The 23,090-nt window shown below is 45.4% G+C and overlaps 1 protein-coding gene across 1 annotated transcript; it reads right to left on the minus strand.

The window, feature by feature from the left end:
- Positions 1-313: 313 nt before the first annotated feature.
- Positions 314-2,370, minus strand: RHOV (ras homolog family member V). Its single transcript, XM_055316765.1, has 3 exons — positions 2,075-2,370; positions 1,815-1,873; positions 314-1,626 (listed from the first exon to the last, which is right to left on the minus strand). The coding sequence occupies exons 1-3, from the start codon at positions 2,280-2,282 to the stop codon at positions 1,183-1,185; spliced, it is 711 nt and encodes a 236-aa protein (XP_055172740.1). The 5' UTR covers positions 2,283-2,370; the 3' UTR covers positions 314-1,182.
- Positions 2,371-23,090: the final 20,720 nt, after the last annotated feature.

Raw genomic sequence — 23,090 nt, forward strand, 5'->3', positions numbered from 1 at the left:
GGGCAAAGGGGAGGGGCAACACCCGCCTGGTGAGGTCATGGGAAAGTAGCTCTGGCGCTGACACCTGGGGAAACCCGTTCCTAGGCTTCTTCCCACACTAGCTCTCCTGGGAACCAGCTAAGCCCCAGACCTGCCGCCACCCCCCCCCAGTCCAGTTCCCATCACACTGTCTCATCAGGTCCAGCCCCCACCTCTTGGTCTGGCCTCAGTTCTTTGGTGGACAACCCATCTCTCTCCTGGCTGCTGGGCCTTGAGGAGGGCTCTGAGGGGGCAAGGGGCAGACAGCTCCAGGAACTGACACAGAGACAGCAGCTTCAGTAACTTAAGGCTTTATTTGTAGACTCTGTACTGCTCTAACTTTTAGGCCGTGGCCTTGGAGAAAGAGGTGACCCCAGCCCCTTCTTCATCCAGGCCCTAGGTCGCTGCTCTTCCCCCCTTCCTCTTGCTGGGCCTTGCCTCTCACTTCCTGCCCAGCTCCTGGCCCAGCCAGTTTGGGCAGTGCCTAGGGAGCCCTGAGTCCCAGTTCTTCCCAGGGATCGGCCCCGCCCTCCCAGGCCCTGGGGGCAGAGGGCAGCCCAGGTGCCGGCCTTGCTCCTCAGTTGCCCCACTTTTCTGCTCTCCTTGCTCTTCCTTCCAAACCTAGCCCTCTGTCCTGCCTCCTCACCAGCCTGCCTCCAAGGCCTTACTTTCTGCTCCCTCTGTTTCTCCTTGACCTCTGTCTCACCCTGTCCATCCCACACTTTTCTCCAAATCAGGACTGGACCCCCTCCTGCCCTCCAAAATGCCTGGCTTTTTACCAGGCCCTTCCTCCCCACCCTGCACCAAGGTGGGGACCCCTTGAATTAGGGGTCCTAATTCAGCCAGGGCCGACCTGAGGGCTCATGATAAGAAATTGGGAATTGGATCCCAAACTGTTTGGAGGTGGCCGACCACCCCCATGAGAATCAAAGTGCTGGGATTTCTCTGTGAGCCTTGACCACGGAAATCCAAATCAGAGCCTGGCCCCACCCTCACCTATTAGAGTGGGCAGTTAGAGGCCTGTGTCCTCACAGCGTTCAGATGGAACTGAGTCCCCTGGAGTGGTCTGGTCCTGCCAGTATCCCCCTCAAAGATCCCAGGAGGTACCCCAGTTTCCAGAAGTCTGTGGTCTTAGGCCTACCACTCCCTAGCTGCCACGGCTGTTCAAACAAAGCAAAAGAACTTCTTCCAACGGCAGCGGGAGAGAGTTCGCACACCTTTGGCGTTCAGTTTCTTCTCCAGCCGGGCTTTGTGCTCAATGGCACTAAGAATAGCCGAGTCAAACACCTCTTTCAGGTTCTTCTGAGTCAAGGCGGAGCACTCGAGGTAGCAGGAGGCCCGGATTTTCTCGGCTAGACCCTGCGCCTGGGGTTGAGGCACCGGCCCCTCCCGGCCCCCCTGGTCCAGCTGAATCAGTACATTGACATCGTCCCTCAGGTCAGCCTGGGTACCCACCAGTAGCACAGGTGCCTGGGGGTTGTGAGTGCGGATCTCGGGCAGCCATTTCTCTGTGATGTTCTGGAAAGAGCTGGGCTGCACCACGCTAAAGCAGGCCAGGAAGACATCGGTATCCGGGTAGCAGAGGGAGCGAAGGCGGTCGAAATCCTCCTAGGATGGGAAGGCCTGATCATTAGTAGGGTATTCCTTGCCACAGGTAATGGGAATCTGTGACCTGGGGTTGCAGACCTGAGACTCCAAAGGGCTCAAGACCTTCTTCATTCCTTATCCACCTAGGGTCCTCCCAGCCTCCAGCCCACCTTCTCCCAGACCATTAGAGGCTGCTCCCAGCTTCTCACCTGTCCCGCTGTGTCCCAGAGCTCAATGCGCACCGGCGCTCCATCCACCAGGACTTGCACTACAGGGTCAGGGCGGGGCGGGGGGTAGCGAGTTAGGAAGCGCATCCTCTGCCCCACCAGACCTCACCAGGGCCACCTCAGGGGCCGCTCCCGCCTCCCACCCGGGAGGCTCCCTTGCGCTCCCGCCCCCGCGCCGGCCCCAGCCAGCGGGTGCACAACGCCACCCCCAGCCACGCGGCCGCCGGGGCCGCTGAACGTACCGGAGAAGGTGTCCAGCGCCGTGGGCCGGTAGCGTGCGGGGTACCCATTGCAGGTGTAGCTGACGATGAGGCTGCTCTTGCCCACGGCGCCGTCGCCCACCAGCACGCACTTGATGCCCAGCTCCGGGGGCGCGCTGCCCCGCCGCGGGGGAGGGGTCGGGGCCCGGAGCGGGGACGACTCGGCCTCGCTCAGCTCCCGCGGGGGCATGGCCCGCTCCGGGGGCAGCCCGGGACCAGGCTCCGCGGCGCTCGGGGAAGCAGGTGCCGCAGGCTGCCTCTCGCTGGGTCGGTCACGGCCGGGCGCGCCCGCCCGCCGCTACCCTTGGGTATATGCGGGGGCCCCGCCCACCTCATCTGCATGTCCCCTGCGGCCCCGGGCGCCGCCCACCGCCGGGCCTCCTGCCGGGCCTCCTGCCGGCCTCCCTCCGCAGTGCACCCCACGAGACCCGGCAATCACAAACGTCCGGGAGGAAGAGAGGCAGAACGAGAACTGGTAGAAGGACAAAGAATCGCCAGAATGAGGCCGACCTAGGTATCATGGCAGAGAAAGATATCCAGGATTTATTGTTAGGAGGAATAAGCAAATTGCAGCACACATAAAACAGCACGTTCAAATTAAACCTTTGTTCAAAATAAAACAAAAAAACCTAGATAGATGTTTGCACAAGTTTGGAATGTCTGGATAATGATTTTCTTAATTAATGGATGATTTTAAAAAATATATCTATAGGTCCTGGGAGCACCTGGCTGGCTCAGTTGATAGAGCGTTCAACTCTTGATCTCAGGCTTGTAAGTTCAAGCCCCACATTGGGTGTAGAGATGACTTCAATTTTTTTTATTTATTTATGATAGTCACACAGAGAGAGAGAGAGAGGCAGAGACACAGGCAGAGGGAGAAGCAGGCTCCATGCACCGGGAGCCCGACGTGGGATTCGATCCCGGGTCTCCAGGATCGCGCCCCGGGCCAAAGGCAGGCGCCAAACCGCTGCGCCACCCAGGGATCCCCAGGGCGCGATCCTGGAGACTCGGGATCGAATCCCACGTCGGGCTCCCGGTGCATGGAGCCTGCTTCTCCCTCTGCCTGTGTCTCTGCCTCTCTCTCTCTCTCTCTCTCTCTCTCTGTCTATCAAAAAATAAATAAAATAAAAAAAATAAAAATAAATCTTAGGGAAAAAACAAAACAGATTGTAAAAAGACAGGAGATAAACTCAAACATGAACACATCAGGAACTTACTGTACTCCCAGGGGAAGAGCTTTTTCCAGATTAGGCCTGGAGGAGGACTTAAACACCTTCACTATACTCTGCTAAGGGACTTTGGGGTGCTGGAGAATCTAGCTGGAGAGGGTCTCCAAGGACAATTCTCCATTTGAGTGTTTTCTAAATCCCCAAAGTCCCTAATATTATCTTCATCATCATCATCCTCATCAAAAGCACATAGTAGTTACATATTTGCTGATGCCGTTTTGGGCCACCCACTGTCCGTGCCCCAAAAAGAGCCTGCAGACTGAGGCAAGATATCCCAGATAGCTCTAGGAAGGTGAGGTCACCAAGAGAGCTAATTTCATCTCTTTATTTCAGCCACACACCAAGTGACACCAGGCCTAGAATCCTTTCTCTGAATTCTAAGGCAGTCTTTCATCTCAGCTTATACAATGATCATTGAGAACACCTCATTCTTGAGTTGTTGCAGGGATAGTGTTGGGAGGGGAGGAGTCCATGAATATTAAACAATTGGTAGTATAAAAATCCATAAACCCAAATCTCTAAATCTCTTGGAGAAAGTCTCAGGATCCCTGGTTTTTATGTTTCTTCCTTTTCCCCTTCTTTCCTTCCTGCCTCCCTTCCTTTCTTCCTTGTCAAAAGTTGGGGACAACACCTAGAAAGTTGCTGACTTTTTAAAAAGATTTTTTAAATTTATTCATTCAAGACAGCATTAGCACAAGAGAGAAGCAGAGGGAGAGGGAGAAACAGACTCCCAGTTGAATCAGGAGCCCAATGCAGGGCTCCATCCCAAGACCCAGAGATCATGACCTGAGTCGAAGGCAGATGCTTAACCATCTGAGCCACCCAGGTGTCCCAAAAGTTGCTGATTTAGCCATTAAAATCTTGATTGTGGGAAATGGTAGGATCCTCCTCAATATCTGCTTCTATATCCCAATGTCTACATCCTACATTCCCTACGTCTGTATCTGGGGATGCTAATAATCCCGAATTATAGCCCCGGGACTCCTCAGACATATCCACATTAGTTTATTTATCTAGCAAGTGAAAGAGGCCCCAAAGTGTTATCTTGCCATTATATCCTCCAGGAGGTCCAAAAGCTATTTTTGGAGTTTTTTGTTGTTGTTGTTGTTTTTATCTCCTGGAAAGGGAGGCAAGAATGAGGATTTGAAAAGACCTGTGTATATCAGGAGATCTAGTATGCCTACTTCTTCAGCTCATTAACTATGTGATTCCCGAAAAATTACCTGATGCATCTTACCATTATAAAATGACAGGTGAAGCCTGTTTGCTCCTGAAAGCCCTTCTGGTGCTAGCAATCTGTGATTCAGGGAACCAGGTGTCTGGGACAAAATTACTTCACACACATATACACACAGAGAGGCTCTTCTTCACAGAACTCATGTCTTTTTGCCCAAGTTTTAATAATAGTTTTATTGTAGTTGTAAATTTGAGGGTAATCTTGCTTAATCCTTTCTGCAGGTATGGAGGGTATATATAAATAATACACAAATGGGGGGAGTTGTCTGCTGGGCATGGGGAAAAAGCCCTGACTTGGCCTACAGCTGGCCCCATGGGTGGGGACACTTTCTGACCTAGGTCCCTCTGTCTGAGCTGGTTTAGGGACAGTCTTGCCAGCAAGAAGGGGAGGGTGGAGACAACCCTGGGAGCTGATGAGTCACCTGTTTCTCAGCTAAGGACTTGCAATTGTAGCTGCTACTGCTGGGAAAGTCCCCTCCTAAAGGTGGATTGAGTCTTATTCCTGCCCACCCAACAGATCATCTGTCCTAACTTCCAGCCAGACACACATTTGCTAAGATGAAAACTTGGCCCTAACATTCTCCTTAGAGAAATGTTTGATCCAAGAACTGGGGAAGAAAATACACAAGATGAGCCTGGAGCATTCTGTGGTACAGAAAGTGAGGAAGTCCTAAACAAAACAAAGGGAAGATGGAGGTACATCAAATGGACACAGACCCAACTGAAAGAGCTTCCAAGGGCCAAATCTGGAACAATTTGAACAACACAATAAAGGAGTACTGGATTATAACCCAAAGTATGAAATAAATATTCACAGGTAGGAATGCCTGAGTAGCTCAGTGGTTGAGCGTCTTGCCTTGGCTCAGGTTGTGATCCCCAGGTCCTGAGACTGAGTCCCGCATCAGGCTCCCCTGTGGGGAGCCTGCTTCTCCCTCTGCCTGTGTCTCCACCCCTCTCTGTCTCTCATGATAAATAAATAAAATATTTAATAAATAAATAAATATTGACTAGTCTATTCTGATATAAATGATTGAATACATGAATTTATAGACAATAATAGGCAGATCTCCTGTGCAAAATTCTAAATAATGTATGCAGATACTCAAACCTTGTGGAGGAGCATAACCCCTAACTCCTTAAGTGTGGGCTGCACATAGTGACTTTCTTTCAAGGAGGACACAATGAAAAAAGTAGGGGGGTGAGAGGAAGAGTAACTTCACAGCAAAGACTCCTGACAAACACTCCCTCAACCAGGTGATCAAGATGAAGATCAATATCAATAAGTCAAGCTGATAGTATGTGCCCTTGATATGATGCAATGAGAAAGGCATTTTTCCTCTGTGGTCTTCCCTACCGGAACCGAAGTCTCATCGTGAGAAAAATGTCAGAAAAGTTCCATTGGGGCAGCCCAGGTGGCTCAGCGGTTCAGTGCCATCCTCAGCCCAGGGCGTGATCCTGGAGGCCCGGGATCCAGTCCCACGTCGGCTCCCTGGGTGGAGCCTGCTTCTCCCTCTACCTGTGTCTCTGCCTCTCTCTCCCTCTGTGTCTCTCATGAATAAATAAATAAAATCTTTTTTTAAAAGTTCCATTAGAGAGACATTTTATAATTGCCTGCCAGTACTCCTCAAAACTGTCAAGGCCATCAGGAACAAGGAAAGTCTGAAAAACTGGAAAGAGTCAAGAGGAGCCTGAGGAGAATGTAATGTAGTTCGCTGGATGGGATTCTGGAGCTGAAAGAGGACACTAGGGAAAAACTGAGGGATTCTGAATAAAATATGAATTTAGTTAGTAATAATGTATCCATGTTGGTTCATTAATTCTTTTTTAAAAATATTTGTTTGTTTATTTATTTATTTATGAGAGACAGAGACAGGCAGAGACACAGGCAGAGGGAGAAGCAGGCTCCATGCAGGGAGCCTGATGTGGGACTCAATCCCAGGACCCCAGGATCATGACCTGAGCCGAAGGCAGACACTCAACCACTGAACCACGCAGGTGCCCCTGGTTCATTAATTCTGACAAATATAACCAGGTAGTGCAAGATGTTTATAACAGGAACCTGGGTTGGAGGTTTATGGAAATTATTCTGTCAATTTTTCTGTAAATGTAAACTGTTCTAAAATAGTTTATTAAAAAACAAAGAAAGAAAGAAAACACCCCCAAAACTAAACATGGCCCTGACATTGAATTATGGCAGGAATAACATTTTATTTCCAGAATGTCTGACACAAGTATGTGGGACTTAGACTTATAAAAGTGCTTTAGTTACCCTGTCTTCCAGGAAGCCAAGTGAGATGGCTGGGGGAGAGGGTCAATATACTGGCGGCCCAGAGGAGCAACAGGGGACTTGCCCAACATTAAAGAAGCCAGTAAGTGGTGGACACTTTACAAATTCGTCTTCAGGTGTGGTCAAGTTCTTAGGCATTTCTGTTTTTACCTTATCTTATTTAAAAATCCTGCATATGTTGAGATACCTACGGCAAAACCACAGCGAGAGCAAACCAAACAAATCTACCCCTACCCCACCATTGTGATTTTCCTACTACTGAAAAGGGCGTTAACAAAAAAACTGGTTGTGGGGTAGTGTTTACTTAGCAAGTTTAGTGTGCAGGCTTTTTGTGAGAGAAATGCACCTAGAGCAGTCTTTCTCCAGTTTCCATGCATACTCAGCTCTGAGGCCTCCAACTCAGGTCTGTTGCTCAGAAGGAGCTCTGGGAAAGAATTGTCTATTTAACACTTCGTTTCTTTGCTAATCATACCTCAGTAAAGCTGGGGAAAACAACATTTATTTACAAGATACAACTACACATACAAAAAATAGACTGCACAGTTAATTGGTGGTTTTTTAAAAATATTCTTTTATGTATTTCAGAGCAAGAGAGAGAGAGAGAGCATGTACTTGTGGAGAACCATGAGCAGGGGGAGAGGCAGAGGGAGAAGCAGACTCCCCGCTGAGCAGGGAGCTCAGTGGGGCTCCAATGCCAGGATGCTGGGATCATGACCTGAGCAGAAAGCAGACACTTAACTGACAGAGCCACCCAGATGCCCCCACAGTTATTGGTTTTTAACTGGTTTCTATACTTGGGTGTTCTTGCATCCTGGGAGGGAGTTGGTGGCAAACTCAGAGGCCTGGTCTGAGATGGCCTCATTGTGTCCTCCCAGGACATGGTCCTGCTAGTCAGCTCTCCGACCCAACCCCATCCATGTCCTCCATGTCCCAAGGCTCAGGCTTCCGCCCTGCCCTGCATCCACCTCCTAATTCAGCTTTAGCCTCTGTTCCTCCCTGTCTTTCTCTCTACCTCCACTATACCTAGTTAATTCCAACTGCTACTGCCCCCCTCAAATCCCTTTTACTCACCTAGACCTTGCACTCAAGCCCTGGCCAGTATTTTTTTTTTTTGAGATTTTATTTATTTATTCATGAGAGATACAGAGAGGCAGAGACACAGACAGAGGGAGAAGCAGTCTCCCCTCAGGTAGCCTGATGCGGGACTTGATCCCAGGACCCTGGGATCACAACCTGAACCAAAGGCAGATGCTCAACCACTAAGCATCCCAGGCACCGCCTCAATCCTTTCTTTGGAGTACTGGACTCCCCTCTTCCTTCTAGCATCATTTGCCACAATAATCACCTCCTGTCTGCCTCCCATCTTTGCTTGGAACATTGCTGGTGCACCCAAGCTTCCTAAGACAGAAAACTTATTCTGTCACTATCTCACTCAAAGCCTGTAATGACGCCTTGTTAGCCACTGGATAGTGTCTGAGTCTCTACCTGGCATCCTACATCCTCCACCCCTGCAAACGATCCTTTTTTTTTTTTTTTAAAGATTTATTTATTTATTTATTTATGATAGAGAGAGAGAGAGAGAGAGGCAGAGACACAGGCAGAGGGAGAAGCAGGCTCCATGCTGGGAGCCCGACGCGGGACTCGATCCGGGGACTGCAGGACTGCGCCCTGGGCCAAAGGCAGGCGCAAAACCGCCGAGCCACCCAGGGATCCCCCCTGCAAACGATCCTTAAGAGAATTTTCCATGACATGAGGAAATGTTAAAAGATAATATTAAATGATATGAGTTATATATACAGTTTGAGCCTAAGTGTTAAAAAAAAGTGTGCAGTTAGAATAAAAGAGAGTTCTATATGAAGGATGTATATTAAAATGTGGAATCATTACCACTAGGTGGGAAGATTATTTTGCCTGACATACAATGTGCCCCAAGTACATGATAGCCATTTTTTAAAATAAGTCGTATTGCTTAGCAGCTGCTTCTTCTTTTTTAGATTTTATTTATTTATTTGTTTGAGAGAGAGAGAGAGAGAGAGAGAGAGAGAGAGAGAGAGAGAGAGAGAATGCATGGCAGGGAGAGGGGCACAGGGAGAGGGAGAGAGAATCTGGAGCAGACTCCCCACTGAGGGCAGAGCCCTGACACAGGGCTCCATCTCATGACCTTGAGATCATGACCTGAGCTGAAATCAAAAGTCAATCATTTAACCTACTGAGCCACCCAGGCACCTCACATGTTAGCTATTAATAATATGTTGCTTATTAGCATCTTCTTTTTCTACAATGAACGTGTTACTTTTGTACAGAAAAAAGTTATTGAAATTAAAAATATAGGGCAGCCCGGGTGGCTCAGCGGCTTAGTGCCGCCTTCAGCCCAGGGCATGATCCTGGAGACCCGGGACTGAGTCCCACATCGGGTTCCCTGCATGGAGCCTGCTTCTCCCTCTGCCTGTGTCTCTGCCTCTCTATCTCTCTCTGTGTCTCTCATGAATAAATAAATAAAATCTTTTTAGAAAAAGAAATTAAAAATATATATTTCTTGTGTATTTAGAAAAAAGGGGGAAATGCACCAACAAGTAAATAATGATTACCTATGAAAGGCAGGATTATGAATAGTCTGTTCCCTTCATTCGTTCATTCCATGAGGTTCTTTCAGAACTTACTCTCTGGGCCAGGCTCTGTAGAAAGTACTGGGTACACAGCAGTGATCAAAACAGGGCTCATCTACTTCTCTACTTTGCTCTACCCTATACTAACTGTCCCCCTTCCCTGAACCCACTGTCTGTTTCACTAGTTTTGAAAACATGGAACCTGCTTGAGATTCTCTTTCTCCCTCACCTTCTGCCCTGCTCACATGCACTATCTCTAAATAAATAAATACATAAATACATAAATACATAAATAAATAAATAAATAAAGGAGGGCTGGTCACCCCTTTTTTTTTTTTTTACTCCTGTTAGCAGTCCAGCGTGCTCTTCAGAAAGACTGCAGCAGCTAGAACCAGAAACAGAGCAGGATTTTCCAGACCCACGTGAAATCATTCACAATTTTGTGAAAGTACTAATATGAAAGGTACTGGGATTTGTTCACATTTAAATTTGTATAAAGCTAGTATTTCCAAGTCAAATTCCTTTCCCTTCCTTTATCTCAAATTACAATTTTGTCAATAAGTGACATATTTGCTTGATGGTCAAGAGCATGGGTTCTGGGACACAGCACCTGGATTAGTATCCAGGTTGTGTTACCTACTAGCTGTTGTCTTCTTCAGTTTCCTTGCCTGTAAAATGGGGTTAGAATAGTACCTATCTCATAGAATGTTGTGGGAACTAAATGAATTATGGAGAATGCTTAGCGTGGTGACCATAGAAAGTGTTCTGCAAGTGTGCTCCATTATTATAATTATCTTCTCCCTGGGTCAGGGCAATTTTTTCTGATGAAGTCATGGCCCTGCCTGAGAGTAAACAGCACAGATTTGTCAAGTAAGGTAAGATTCAGGATTTTGTCTTCTGAGACCTAGATAGGGAACAGGAAAAGAAATTCACTTTTATTGAAGTTATCATCCTAACATCCTGGTATTGTTATGATCTTTATTTTACAGATAAGGAAACTGAGTCTCCTTAGAGGTGAAGTGACTAGCCCAAGGCCTTGAGTCTGAGACAGCCAGGACTGTGCAGCCCAGGTCTGTGCTCCACCACCACTATCTTTTTAGTCCTCCCCCTTGAGAATTATTTATGTGCTGGGATGCCTGGGTGGTTGAGCATCTGCCTTTGGCTCAGGTGATGATCCAGGGGTCCTCAGATCGAGTCCCGCATCAGGCTCCCTGCAACTAGCCTGCTTCTCCCACTGCCTGTGTCTCTGCCTCTCTCTCTGTGTCTCTCATGAATAAATAAAAAAAAAATTAATATATAAATTAATTAATAAATTAAAGAATTATCTATGGGCTACAAAGCAGGTCATCTATTGTTTTATCTTTTGCCATGTAAATACTGATTACATTCCAACATTTGGTCAGAGATCTTTTTAAATTTTTGTATTGTGATCAACTTTATTTATATATTACATAGAAGGTGTGATAGTCCCCACCACCAGCACAGTCAAGATATAAAATATTTCCATCTCCCCTAAAAAAGTTCCTTCTTATTCCTCCCAGATGAGAAGCAGGGCTCCATCTTAATCATCTTAACTGACTGAGCCACCCAGGCACCCTTCAGTGGCTTTTCTAAAATATGTGAGATTTATTGTTGTGTCGTTGCTATTGTTTTTCGTTTCTGTAAGAGGCCACATGGGTGAGTCTACAGGCAAGTTAGCTCAGACGTATGCGGTATGACGTAATGGGTGCATTTAGTTGGAGGCAGGATGAGGGCTGGTTGTTAGATTTTACTGGGTTTTACATTAATCAGAGAAGGCTTCCTGGTTATGGCATCTTTTGAAACGTCTCCTAAACTGAGGGATAGATAAGAAGCATAGCAACTAGCTCTGAGACATTGCCCTGAAAATCATTATTCCCTAGGCACTGTCCCTAAATGGACTGTGCCAATGGTTTGGCTTTCAGAGAACCACAGAATGTTAGAGATGGTCTAGTTCCACCTTCACAGTTTAGAGCTAAGGAAAGGAGAGGAGCCCAGAGCAGGTAGGTGATTTGTCTAGCAGCAACTGACTGTTATGTTCCATATTCTGAATGAGGTAATAGTTTTCTTTAAATATCAATATTTATTGTGGAGAACAAAAGCCAACCTGGGAGGGGTCCCAACTAAGTGGTGCTGAGACAAAGCATGGACCCACCAAGCCTCCAATACCCTCTAAAAGAAGTTTATAAAACTCTACTAAAAAAAAAAAAAAAAAAAAAAACAACTCTACTGACCACTAAAACTTTTCATCTTAAGACCAAAAACTTCCAAAGGATGTCACTTGTAGCATTCTTGTCAATGAATATTGATATTTAAAGAAAACTATTACCTCATTCTTTTACACTATGCATTGACATGGAAATACCAAAGCAATGTATTTAAAAATGTATCCATTTAAAAAATATGTGACCTGGGGCACCTGGGTGGCTCAGTGGTTGAGCGGCTGCCTTTGGCTCAGGTTGTGGTCCCGGGGTTCTGAAATAGGGTCCCATATCAGGCTCCCCATGGGGAGCCTGCTTCTCCCTCTGCCTATGTCTCTGCCTCTCTCTCTCTGTGTCTCTCATGAATAAATACATAAATACATAAATAAAATATTTAAAATAAATAAATAAAAATAAAAAATATGTGACCTAAAAAAATGTGACAGAGCTCTACTTTTTAATAGCTGGAAATTTTACATAATTTATTTTCTCTTTCAATGTTCCAGTCTTACTAGAATATATGTTATGATCAAAAACTTTTATTGATGACTTATCCTAATTATTATTTTTTAATATTTTATTTTTAAGTAATCTCTACACCCAAAGTGGGGCTCAAACTCACAACCCCAGGATCAAGAGTTGCATACTCTACTGAGTGAGCCAGCCAGATTTCCTTATATTTAATTAGTATATAAATGTTTTTGAACATTATAATGATATATTTCTTGTTACTGTGAGGTTCTAAGTCAACGTTGTTGTCTTTTGAATGAAGTTATCATTATAATTATTATTCAACTGATCAAAACATACAGTTTGATTAAAATAATTATACATAAAAAGTAAAATTATATTAGGAATACATCTCTTGATGAGATCCATAGGGCTATTTTTTGGTTTTGTTTTCTTTTTTTTAAAAGATTTTATTTATTTATTCATGAGAGACACACAGAGAGAGGCAGAGACACAGGCAGAGGGGGAAGCAGGCTCTATGTAGGGAGCCTGACGTGGGACTCGATCCCGGGTCTCCAGGATCATGCCCTGGGCTGAAGTTGATGCTAACCCACTGAGCCACCTGGGCTGCCCAGGTTTTGTTTTCTTTAATATTTTATTTATTTATAAATAGAGGGAGAGTGAATGGGGGGGTGGAGAAGAGAGGGAGGAGGAGGTGTGAGAGAGGGAGAATCCCAAGCAGACTCCACACTGAGCACTGAGCCTGACACGGGGCTCAATCCCACGACCCTGAGATCATGATCCAAGTGGAAACCAAGAGCCAGATGCTCAACTGGGCCACCCAGGTGCCCCTGGTTTTTTCAATTAGTTCATTTATTCATAGATAGAATGCTTGAATGAGACAAAGTTTAGCATCAATTATCTTCCTATGTTTTTTGTTTTGTGTTGATCTAAATGTGAGTAAAGCTTGTTCACATAAACGTCAGATGGGAACAGAAGGTTTGATATAGCAATGTCACCTGATTATTTGACTCCATCCCAAATTATATGCCAAAAATGTTAGTATTTTTTTTTCAATAAGCCAGCACCTGATTAGATTCTCAAATTGTACTCAAATTAGAGAACCGAAAACCATTTGATGTACAAAGGATTTGTTACCTGTTCTTTGTAAGAATACCAGCAATAATTCCAGAGGTCTCTTTGCTGGACTCCCTGCAGATTTCTATGCCCTAAAGGAAGCACCATCGTGTGGAGGGTTTTGGTTTTACCATCCCACTGTGTGAGTGGTGTGTTATTCTTTGAAAAGTAGGAGCAGAGGAGGTGGAAGAAAACCTGTTTATTCTTCCCAGGTACCTTCTTCTGTTGATAACATTTAGGAAATAGAAGAGGGAAGCTGAGGACACTGATTTCCTTGGCGCTGTGTCTCTTGGGGAGAGCCTCTCATACCCCTAAGGACGTGTGAGCCTCAGTTTGAGAACCAATGAACTGAGAGTGCTTTCATTTCCCACACAGACAAGTGAAAAAAGTGTCTCTGTTCCCTGACTTCTAGTGTCTTCTCTGGGACCACTGGGCCTATAATTCTAGAAGGTAGCAGAAAGAAAGAAGGTAGGTTGGGTCCACACATGCCTTGGGTAGGGTTTTGACATTAACTCAGTGAAAGAGAAATAACAGTATCGGGGAGGGGAGAAGGCTTTTTGAAAATTGGGGCCATTCAGATAGGTTTGAAAACATTTGGAAAGGAACCAAATAGGAAAGAGAAGAGATTTACAATCTCTTATAAAGGATTGAGAAGAGGTGTTCTGCATTAGCTAGGACCTTTTTCCCTTCAACATATTTTAAGAATGTGCCAGGCTCTGTCCTAGGAGAGGGTGTACTTGTGCACCTGTCCCTGCCCTCAGGAAGCTTATACAGAGCCACCCCAGGGTGGGGGAGGGAAAGGTAGGAGGGGGAAGGGGCAAGAAGTAGAAGAGGGGTGGGAGGAAAGAGAGAGACAGTGGAGGAGGAGAAGGGGAAGAGGGAGAGAGAGTGAAGGAACAGGAAAGGAGAGAGAGAGAGAGAGAGAAATACTGCCAGACAATTGTAATGCAGAGTGATCATAACATGGGCAAACAGTGCTAGAGGCTAGAGGAGCACCTAGGAGAGGGCCCTATTGCTGGCAAGGGGAGGGATATCAGCAAAGTCTTTCCAGAGGGATCAAACTCCCAAGACCAAATACTCAAATGTCTGCAGAGGCATGTGCCTTTTGGGAACATCCCTAGATCAGCACATCCGGAACACTGAGAGATGAGTACAGACAGGTCAGATAGAGTTTAACGGGGGATGAGGAAAAGGACTGATGAGTTCCCTTAATAAGTCTTATGGCCCTGTTTTAAAATTTATACCTTTTTATGATAATTAAAATAAAAATTAAATTTAAAAACAAATTCCTAGGGATGCCTGGGTGGCTTAGCAGATGAGCATCTGCCTTCGGCTCAGGGTGTGATCCCAGGATCCGGGACTGAGTCCCACATCAGGCTCCCTGATGTGTCCCCCACATCAGGCTCCTCCCTCTGCCTGTGTCTCTGCCTCACTCTCTGTGTCTCTCATGAATAAATAAATAAAACCTTTAAAAAAATAAATAAAAACAAATTCCTACGGATGCCTGGGTAGCTCAGCAGTCGAGAATCTATCTTTGGCTCAGGGCATGATCCTGGGGTTCTGGGACTGAGTGCCGCATCAGCCTCCCTGTGAGAAGCCTGCTTCTCCCTCTGCCTGTGTCTCTGTCTCTCTCTCTGTGTGTGTCTGTCATGAATAAATAAATAAAATCTTAAAAAAAGAAAAAGACATATCAGACAAATTCCAACAGAGAGCATCCTACAAAATACATGCTCAATACTCCTCAAAATTGTCAAGATCATCAAAAGCAAGGAAATTCTAAAAAACTGCCATTTTCAAGAGAAGCCTGAGGAGACATGACAACTAAATATAAGGTGATATCCTGGAGATGGAAAGAGGACAGTAGGTAAAAACTGAAGAGATCTGGGGCAGCCTCAGGTGGCTCAGTGGTTTAGCACCGCCTTCGGCCCAGGGCATGATCCTGGAGACCCAGGATCGAGTCCCATGTCGGGCTCCCTGCATGGAGCCTGCTTCTCCCTCTGCCTGTGTCTCTGCCTCTTTCTCTCTCTCTGTGTGTCTCTCATGAATAAATAAATAAAATCTTTAAAAAAAACTGAAGAGATCTGAATAAAGTATATGGACTTTAGTTAATAATAATGTATCGAGGGAATCCCTGGGTGGCTCAGCGGCTTGGAGCCTGCCTTTGGCCCAGGGCGTGATCCTGGAGTCCCGGGATTGAGTCCCACATCGGGCTCCCTGCATGGAGCCTGCTTCTCCCTCTGCCTGTGTCTCTGCCTCTCTCTGTGTGTCTTTCATGAAAAATAAATAAATAAAATCTTTAAAAAAATAATAATGTATCGATACACTGATTTACTAATTTTAACAAATATGCCATACTAATGTAAGATGTTCATAGTAAAAGAAACTGAATGTGAGGTACATGGAAACCCTTTATTATCTTCTCACTTTTTTCATAAGTCTAAAACTTCTAAAAAGAATGTGTATTTAAAAAATAAAACCTAGGGACTCCTGGGTGGCTCAGCGGTTGAGCACTTGCCCCTGGCTCAGGGTGTGATCTGAGGTCTCAGGATTGAGTCCCGCAATGGGCTCCCTACCTGGAGCCTGCTTCTCCCTCTGCCTACATCTCTGCCTTTCTCTCTCTGTGTCTTTAATAAATAAATAAATAAATAAATAAATAAATAAATAAATAAATAAATAAATAAATAAAATCTTTAAAAAAAAAAAACCTAAAGGGCGCCTGGGTGGCTCAGTTAAGCATCTATCTTGGGCTCAGGGCATGATCCTGAGGTCCTGGGATCCAGCCCTGCATTGGGCTCCATGCTCAGTGAGGAGAGACTGGTTGGGATTCTCTCTCTCCCTCTCCTGTTTCTCCCTCTACTTGCGTTTGCTCTTGCTCTCTCTCTCTCTCTCTCGCTCAAATAAACAAATAAATCTAAAAAAAAAATTTTTTTTTTAAACCCTAACTTGGGGAGGCTGGCTGCCTCAATCAGAAGAGCATTAGTCCCTGATCTCAGGGTTGTGAGTTCGAGCCCCATATTGGGTGTAGAGATTACTAAATAAATAAATAGGGACGCCTAGGTGGCTTAGCAGTTGAGCGTCTGTCCTCAGCTCAGGGCGTGATCCTGGAATCTGGGATCAAGTTCCACATCAGGCTCCTAGCAAGAAGCCTGCTTCTCCCTCTGCCTCTTTCTCTGTGTTTCTCATGAATAAGCAAGTAAAATCTTGTTTATTCAAATAAATAAGCAAACTTTTTAAAATAAATAAATAAATAAATAAACAAACAAACTTTAAAAAAATCACTTAAGGCAATGAAATCACTCCTTTTGGTCTGGGCCTTCATTTACCCAACAATTACTACTAATAGTTAACTTGTATTGAGCATTTTCTAGATATAGACACAATCCTGAGTGATTTGCATAATATCCTATAATTTTCACAATACTATAGTATTTTTCTCATTTCACAAATGTAGAAACTGAAGCATGAGAAAAGTCATTTAAGCAATTGTTTAATAAATATTTATTAGTAAGTTATGACTGCCCCATGATGCTGGGTCTCTCTGAGTAAATGCCCTGCAGGGGCCTCAGGCACAACTGTCCAGATTGTGCTCAATCATGTGACCTCTGCCACACAACCCCATCCAGCTCTTCTTCCTCCTGGACAATGGTTATACTGCACCATCTGCCAGGTCACCCCAGGAGTTGTCCTGAACCCCTCCTTCTTCCCCACATCTAACTTATCACTAAGTCCAGTGGGCTTTTCCTCAGAAATGTCTCCCCAGAGTTTTCCCAGTCTACTCTCTCTCCAGGTTGGGCCCTCACAACTTCTCTGCTTCTGCCTCAGGTCTCATACTCTCTGATATGGACTCCACCCAAGCCACCACCCATTTTTCTAGAACCCACATCAGATGATCTCACGCCCAGCCAAAGCCTTCTGAGGGCTCATTCAATTGCTTTCATAATCTGGCCATGACTGATCCCATTTCCTACACTGCCCTACTCCCTGACGCTCCAGCACCCCAGCCTCCCAAACTGACACTGTTTTCAGGCCTATCCTATTCTCTTCAGTTTCTTGACACCTGCCTGATGCCTTCTCTTCTTTGCCCTTGGAAATCATGCAGGCACTTCAAGTCTTAGCTCAAATTCATCCACTTTCATACACTATTCCTCTCTCTCCCTGGCCCAGCAGTCAACCTTTATCTATCTTGTAGCAACTACCACACAGGTTATAAGAGGTAAGAGCTAGTGGTGGAACTGTATCCCCACCTGTGAGTTCCTTAAGACACTTCAGTATTCCTGTGCACAGGTTGTTTGGGGTATTCTCCACAATCAGCTTCTGTTATATCAAAGAAAAAAGCCCACATTTCTTTTTTTTTTTCTTTTAAGCCCACACTTCTTAATTAAGGACCAGCAAATGGCAGGACAAGAAAAGCCATAGCAGTTCTTTTTTTTTTAAGATTTTATTTATTTATTCATGAGAGACAGAGACACAGGCAGAGGTAGAAGCAGGCTCCATGCAGGGAGCCCAACGCGGACTCAATCCTGGGTCTTCAGGATCACGCCTTGGGCCGAAGGCGGTGCCAAACCACTGAGCCACCCAGGCTTCCCAGCCATAACAGTTCTAATGGTGAAGTTGTAGCAGGGAGGCTTCATGGTGGAGGTAGACTTGAGAGTGACTGTTAGGTTAAAGCCACATTTTGAGTTTCCTGAGCATATGCTCTATGTTGGACATTATGCTATAGCAATGAGCTTCCACTTAGATCACCTCATTTACTTTTTGATACAGATCTATTATGTAAATATAATTATATCTACAGTATTTTGGTAGATGAGTAAACTGAAACTAAGAGCATCACCGGTGCACGGTGTCCAGCTAGTGAGTGATTGGGCAGGAATAAGAATGCTGGTCTTGTTCTCATGGACCAAAGTCCAACATAAGGTTGGGAGAATGAGTGTGCAGAGGAATACTGCTATAATCAACTCAACAAGGAGTATGTACTGAGTCTGTAGTAAGCAAGGCCCACTCAGTCCCCACCCTATACATCCCAGAGAGCAGTGAAACCCAGGAGGGAGGTTTGAGGGACAGTGAGGAGGTAGTTGGAAGGACTTTGGGTCTTTGAGACACCCCTGCTATATTGGCTGGCTCCGTGCAAGGAGGGCATTTCTATGCACAGTCCAGACCTGAGGAACCACCTGTACCCTCTTCCCTTCAGCTTGCATTGGGAAAAGGACAGTGCAGTGGTTTGCAGTGGTTAGCTCTTCAGCATCTGCTTGTATTTGAAAACTGCCTTCTGGTTTCCCCGTTTCCTATCCACGTGCATGATCCTGGACAAATTGTTCCATCATTCTGAATGTCAGTTTCTGATTTTGTAAGGTGAGGGAAAGAGCAGCACTTGCTTCATAGCATTAGGGTAAAATGAAGTAATATTGACTATTATGAACTTAGTGTGGTGCTTGGCAAATTGTTGATACCCAGTAAATGTACCTTTTATTAATATCTGACCTTAGGCTGGACCTATTTGTATTTCCCTAATGCAGGTGATCTGGGGTGGAGCCTTATGCACAAGGCAGGGCAGTTCCCTAGCTGGGATCTCTCTTCCCAGGGTGGAAACCTTTTGTCTATGGCTCACCTCTGGCATCTTCCCTTCTCGGACCTAGCCTGTGGGCAGCACCCGTGAATGGCAGACCCACTTCCCTCTGCAGGTTCTGGGCAGAAATGGGACCAGGGAGCAGTTGAAACTTATTTTGGTTTTGTTTGTTTGTTTGTTTAAAAACATCAACATTTATTTAACATAAAAAAGAAATGAGATATGAACATTTATATTTAAACAATAGTAAGTAAGGGATCCCTGGGTGGCGCAGCGGTTTGGTGCCTGCCTTTGGCCCAGGGTGCGATCCTGGAGGCCCGGGATCGAGTCCCACGTCGGGCTCCCAGTGCATGGAGCCTGCTTCTCCCTCTGCCTGTGTCTCTGCCTCTCTCTCTCTCTCTCTGTGACTATTGTAAATAAATAAATAAAAAACCTTTAAAAAAAAAAAAGAAAAGAAAGCATTAAACAATAGTAAATAACCTTTAACACATGTGCTCATTGTATAATATATACACAATGAACATAATTACATTTGTACAGAAACTAAGTACTGGATTTGAAAATCTGGCAAGATGGCAGAAGAATAGGGTCCCCAAGTCACCTGTCCCCACCAACTTACCTAGATAACTTTCAAATCATCCTGAAAACCTACAAATTCAGCCTGAGACTTAAAAGGAGAACAGCTGGAATGCTACAGTGAGAAGAGTTCGTGCTTCTATCAAGGTAGGAAGATGGAAAAATAAATAAATAAAAAAGCATCCAAGGGAGGCAGGGCCCGCGAGGAGCCGGGCTAAGGCCGCGGTGAGAGCCCCCAGGACAGGAAAGCCCAGGCCGGGAGAAGCAGGAGCTTTACCAATCCTCCCAGACGGAAAGACGCTCCCAGGGAGCTCGGGCAGGATCCCAGGAGGGGCAGGGGAGCCTCCAGGTTCCGGGGGTCACTAACAGAGGAGGTGCGCCCCAGGGGAGAGCGCACTACACCCTGCAGGCCAAGCTCGGTAAAGGGCTGGAGTGTGCGCCCGGCGGGGCCCCGGGAGCAGCTCAGGCTACTACTGCTCAGGCGGCAGCTCCGCGGAGGGGGCTGTGCGGCCCTGGGAGCCGGTTCCAGCGGCACAGGCCCGGGAGCCCAGGGCGCGGGGGACACAGCCCAGGATCCTGCGCTCCCCTCGGACAGGCCAGGCGGAGGCCAGGAGGGCACAGGACAGCAAGGACTCTCCTGCCCCGAGGCGGCCCCGAGCTGTGCAGATCAGCGCCACGCCCGGAGCATCCAGGCCAGTGCAGACCCGGAGCTGAGGTAGTTACTGCGGGAGCTGACTCCAGGGCTGGAGAGCTGGCCACCGCCACTGTTATTCCTCCCTGTGTCACCCTGTGCCTGGGACGGAGCGGGGACGCCAGGGAACAGGGGCCTCACAGGATAAACAGCTCTCACTGAGCCGAACACCTGGCAGGGGGCGGGGCAGCTCCCTCAGGTGCACACACCTGAGAATCAGCACAGCAGCCCCTCCCTCAGAAGACCAGCTGGAAGGACAGGGGAAGAGCAAGCTCTACACCTAGCAGCAGTGCTGGAAAACTCCAGGGGAAGTCTAGGGACTTATAGTATATAGAATCAGAGGATACCCCTCCTTTTTTTTTTTTTTTGTTATGTTTTTGTTTTTGTTTTTTGTTCTTGTTTTTTGTTCGTTTTCCCCTTCCCCCCCCCTTTTTTTCCTTCCTTTTTCCAGCACAACTTGTTTTTAGCCACTCTGCACTGAGCAAAATGACTAGAAAGAACTCACCACAAAAGAAAGAATCAGAAATAGTACTCTCTCCCACAGAATTACAGAATTTGGATTACAATTCAATGTCAGAAAGTCAATTCAGAAGCACAATTATAAAGCTACAGGTGGCTCTGGAAAAAAGCATAAAGGATTCGAGAGACTTCATGACTACAGAATTTAGATCTAATCAGGCTGAAATAAAAAATCAATTAAATGAGATGCAATCCAAACTGGAGGACCTAACGATGAGGGTTAATGAGGTAGAAGAATGAGTGAGTGACATAGAAGACAAGTTGATGGCAAGGAAGGAAGCTGAGGAAAAAAGAGAAAAACAATTAAAAGATCATGAGGAAAGGTTAAGGGAAATAAATGACAGCCTTAGAAGGAAAAATCTACATTTAATTGGGGTGCAAGAGGACACCGAAAAGGACAGAGGACCAGAAAGCGTATTTGAACAAATCGTAGCTGAGAACTTCCCTACCTTGGGGAGGGAAACAGGCATTCAGATCCAGGAGATAGAGAGATCGCCCCCTAAAATCAATAAAAACCGCTCAACACCCTGACATTTCATAGTGAAACTTGCAAATTCCAAGGATAAAAAGAAGATCCTTAAAGCAGCAAGAGACAAGAGATCCCTAACCTTTATGGGGAGAAGTATTAGGTTAACAGCAGACCTCTCCACAGAGGCCTGGCAGGCCAGAAAGGGCTGGCAGGATATATGCAGGGTCCTAAATGAGAAGAACATGCAACCAAGGATACTCTATCCAGCAAAGCTCTCATTCAGAATAGAAGGAGAGAAAAAGAGCTTCTAAGATAGGCAGAAACTGAAAGAATATGTGACCACCAAACCAGCTCTGCAAGAAATATTAAGGGGGACTCTGGATTTGAAAATCTGCTTATTGCTGTACACATCTATCCCAATCAAAGTATAAGCCCAGTACATCAAAATACCTACATTTTAAACTGTATTTTTAAGAAAAAGTAAGTGGTAACATTTGTGTTTAAGCTGACAAGAGTGTGGCAGTAACTGCTGACATTGCAATCTGACTGAGAAATAATCATAGCAGAAAACAGGACATACTTCACTTAGCAATAATAAAATGGCACATTTTAAATATATATATAAAATTTTTACAAATCAAGTGTGAAACAAAGCATTGCAGTGGCCAAAACGGGAAGGAAAACAAGCTTCATTGGAAATAATAACTAAATTTATGTACTGAAAAACCAAAAAGAAATATAAATCCACCTAAACTTTAGAAACATCAAAATCTAAAAATCAGCAACTAAGTAAGCTCTGGCTGTAGATCACACATTAAAAAAGCACCTTTAGGGCGGCCTGGGTGGCTCAGCGGTTTAGTGCCGTCTTCAGCCCAGGACCTGGTCCTGGAGACCTGGGATCTAGTACCATGCATTCAGGCTCCCTCCATGGAGCCTGCTTCTCTCTCTGCCTGTGTCTCTGCGTCTCTCTCTCTCTCTTTCTATCTCTCATGAATAAATAAATAAAATCTTAAAAAAAAAAACGCACCTTATGTACTCTGAAATCATAGCAGCAAGCTGGTGTCAGAACAACAACCTTGAGATTACAGAGTGTACATATGAGCCATTAAAGCTGTTTGGAATAAATATTTTTTTAGAAGTGATAAAATGATGCTCGGAGGCCAAAAGCGTCAGAACTATGAATTTCATAGATTTAAAATATACTGTAAAATATCTTCTCACATTGCTGAAGGTTTGTGTCCTTAGCTTTGAATGGTTTCAACAGAAGTTAGTATAGTTTTTCTGAGACTACACACACATGAAATGGGATCCTTCTGTGAGCTGCAGTTGAGTGGCTGGAACTGGCAATGCCAAGGACTCAGGAGATGGGGACAGACTTTTCACTGCCATCCTTTGACTTCCTCTAGAAGCTTCAGGAGTTTGTTCATAAGAAATAATAGTTAAAAAAAGAAGAAGAAAGAAAGAAAGAAAGAAAGAAAGAAAGAAAGAAAGAAAGAAAGAAAGAAAGAAAGAAACAATAGTTTCAGGCAGCCGGGGTGGTTCAGCAGTGGCTCAGCAGTTTAGTGCTGCCTTCCACCTGGGTCGTGACTTTCGACTGGGGGCGTGATCCTGGAGATCCAGGAACGAGTCCCACGTTGGGCTCCCTGTGTGGAGCCTGCTTCTCCCTCTGCCTGTGTCTCTGTCTCTCTCAGGAATAAATAAATAAAATACTTTTTTAAAAAAACCAATAGTTTCGTCCTGCTCATGAATATTGTCCTTTTCTTTTTGAATATTGTCCTTCATATTTTCTTCAGGGTGGCTTTCTGCTTTATGATTTATGATCTGTGTCTCATCCTGAGGGCTGTATGAAACATCCTCAGGCATTTTCTGTTTTCCTCTTTATCCATCATTTCTTCTGAACTTACTCCATTTGGTTCAGGTTTCAAGAGTGCTTTGGAAAAAAATGTCCTCAGTTTAACTCTTTGCTGAATCTGTGTTTTGAGGTTCAGCTTCTTTTAGTCGAACAATTTCTGC

Source organism: Nyctereutes procyonoides, unplaced genomic scaffold (assembly GCF_905146905.1).
Source record: "Nyctereutes procyonoides isolate TBG_1078 unplaced genomic scaffold, NYPRO_anot_genome, whole genome shotgun sequence".
NCBI lineage: Eukaryota > Metazoa > Chordata > Mammalia > Carnivora > Canidae > Nyctereutes > Nyctereutes procyonoides.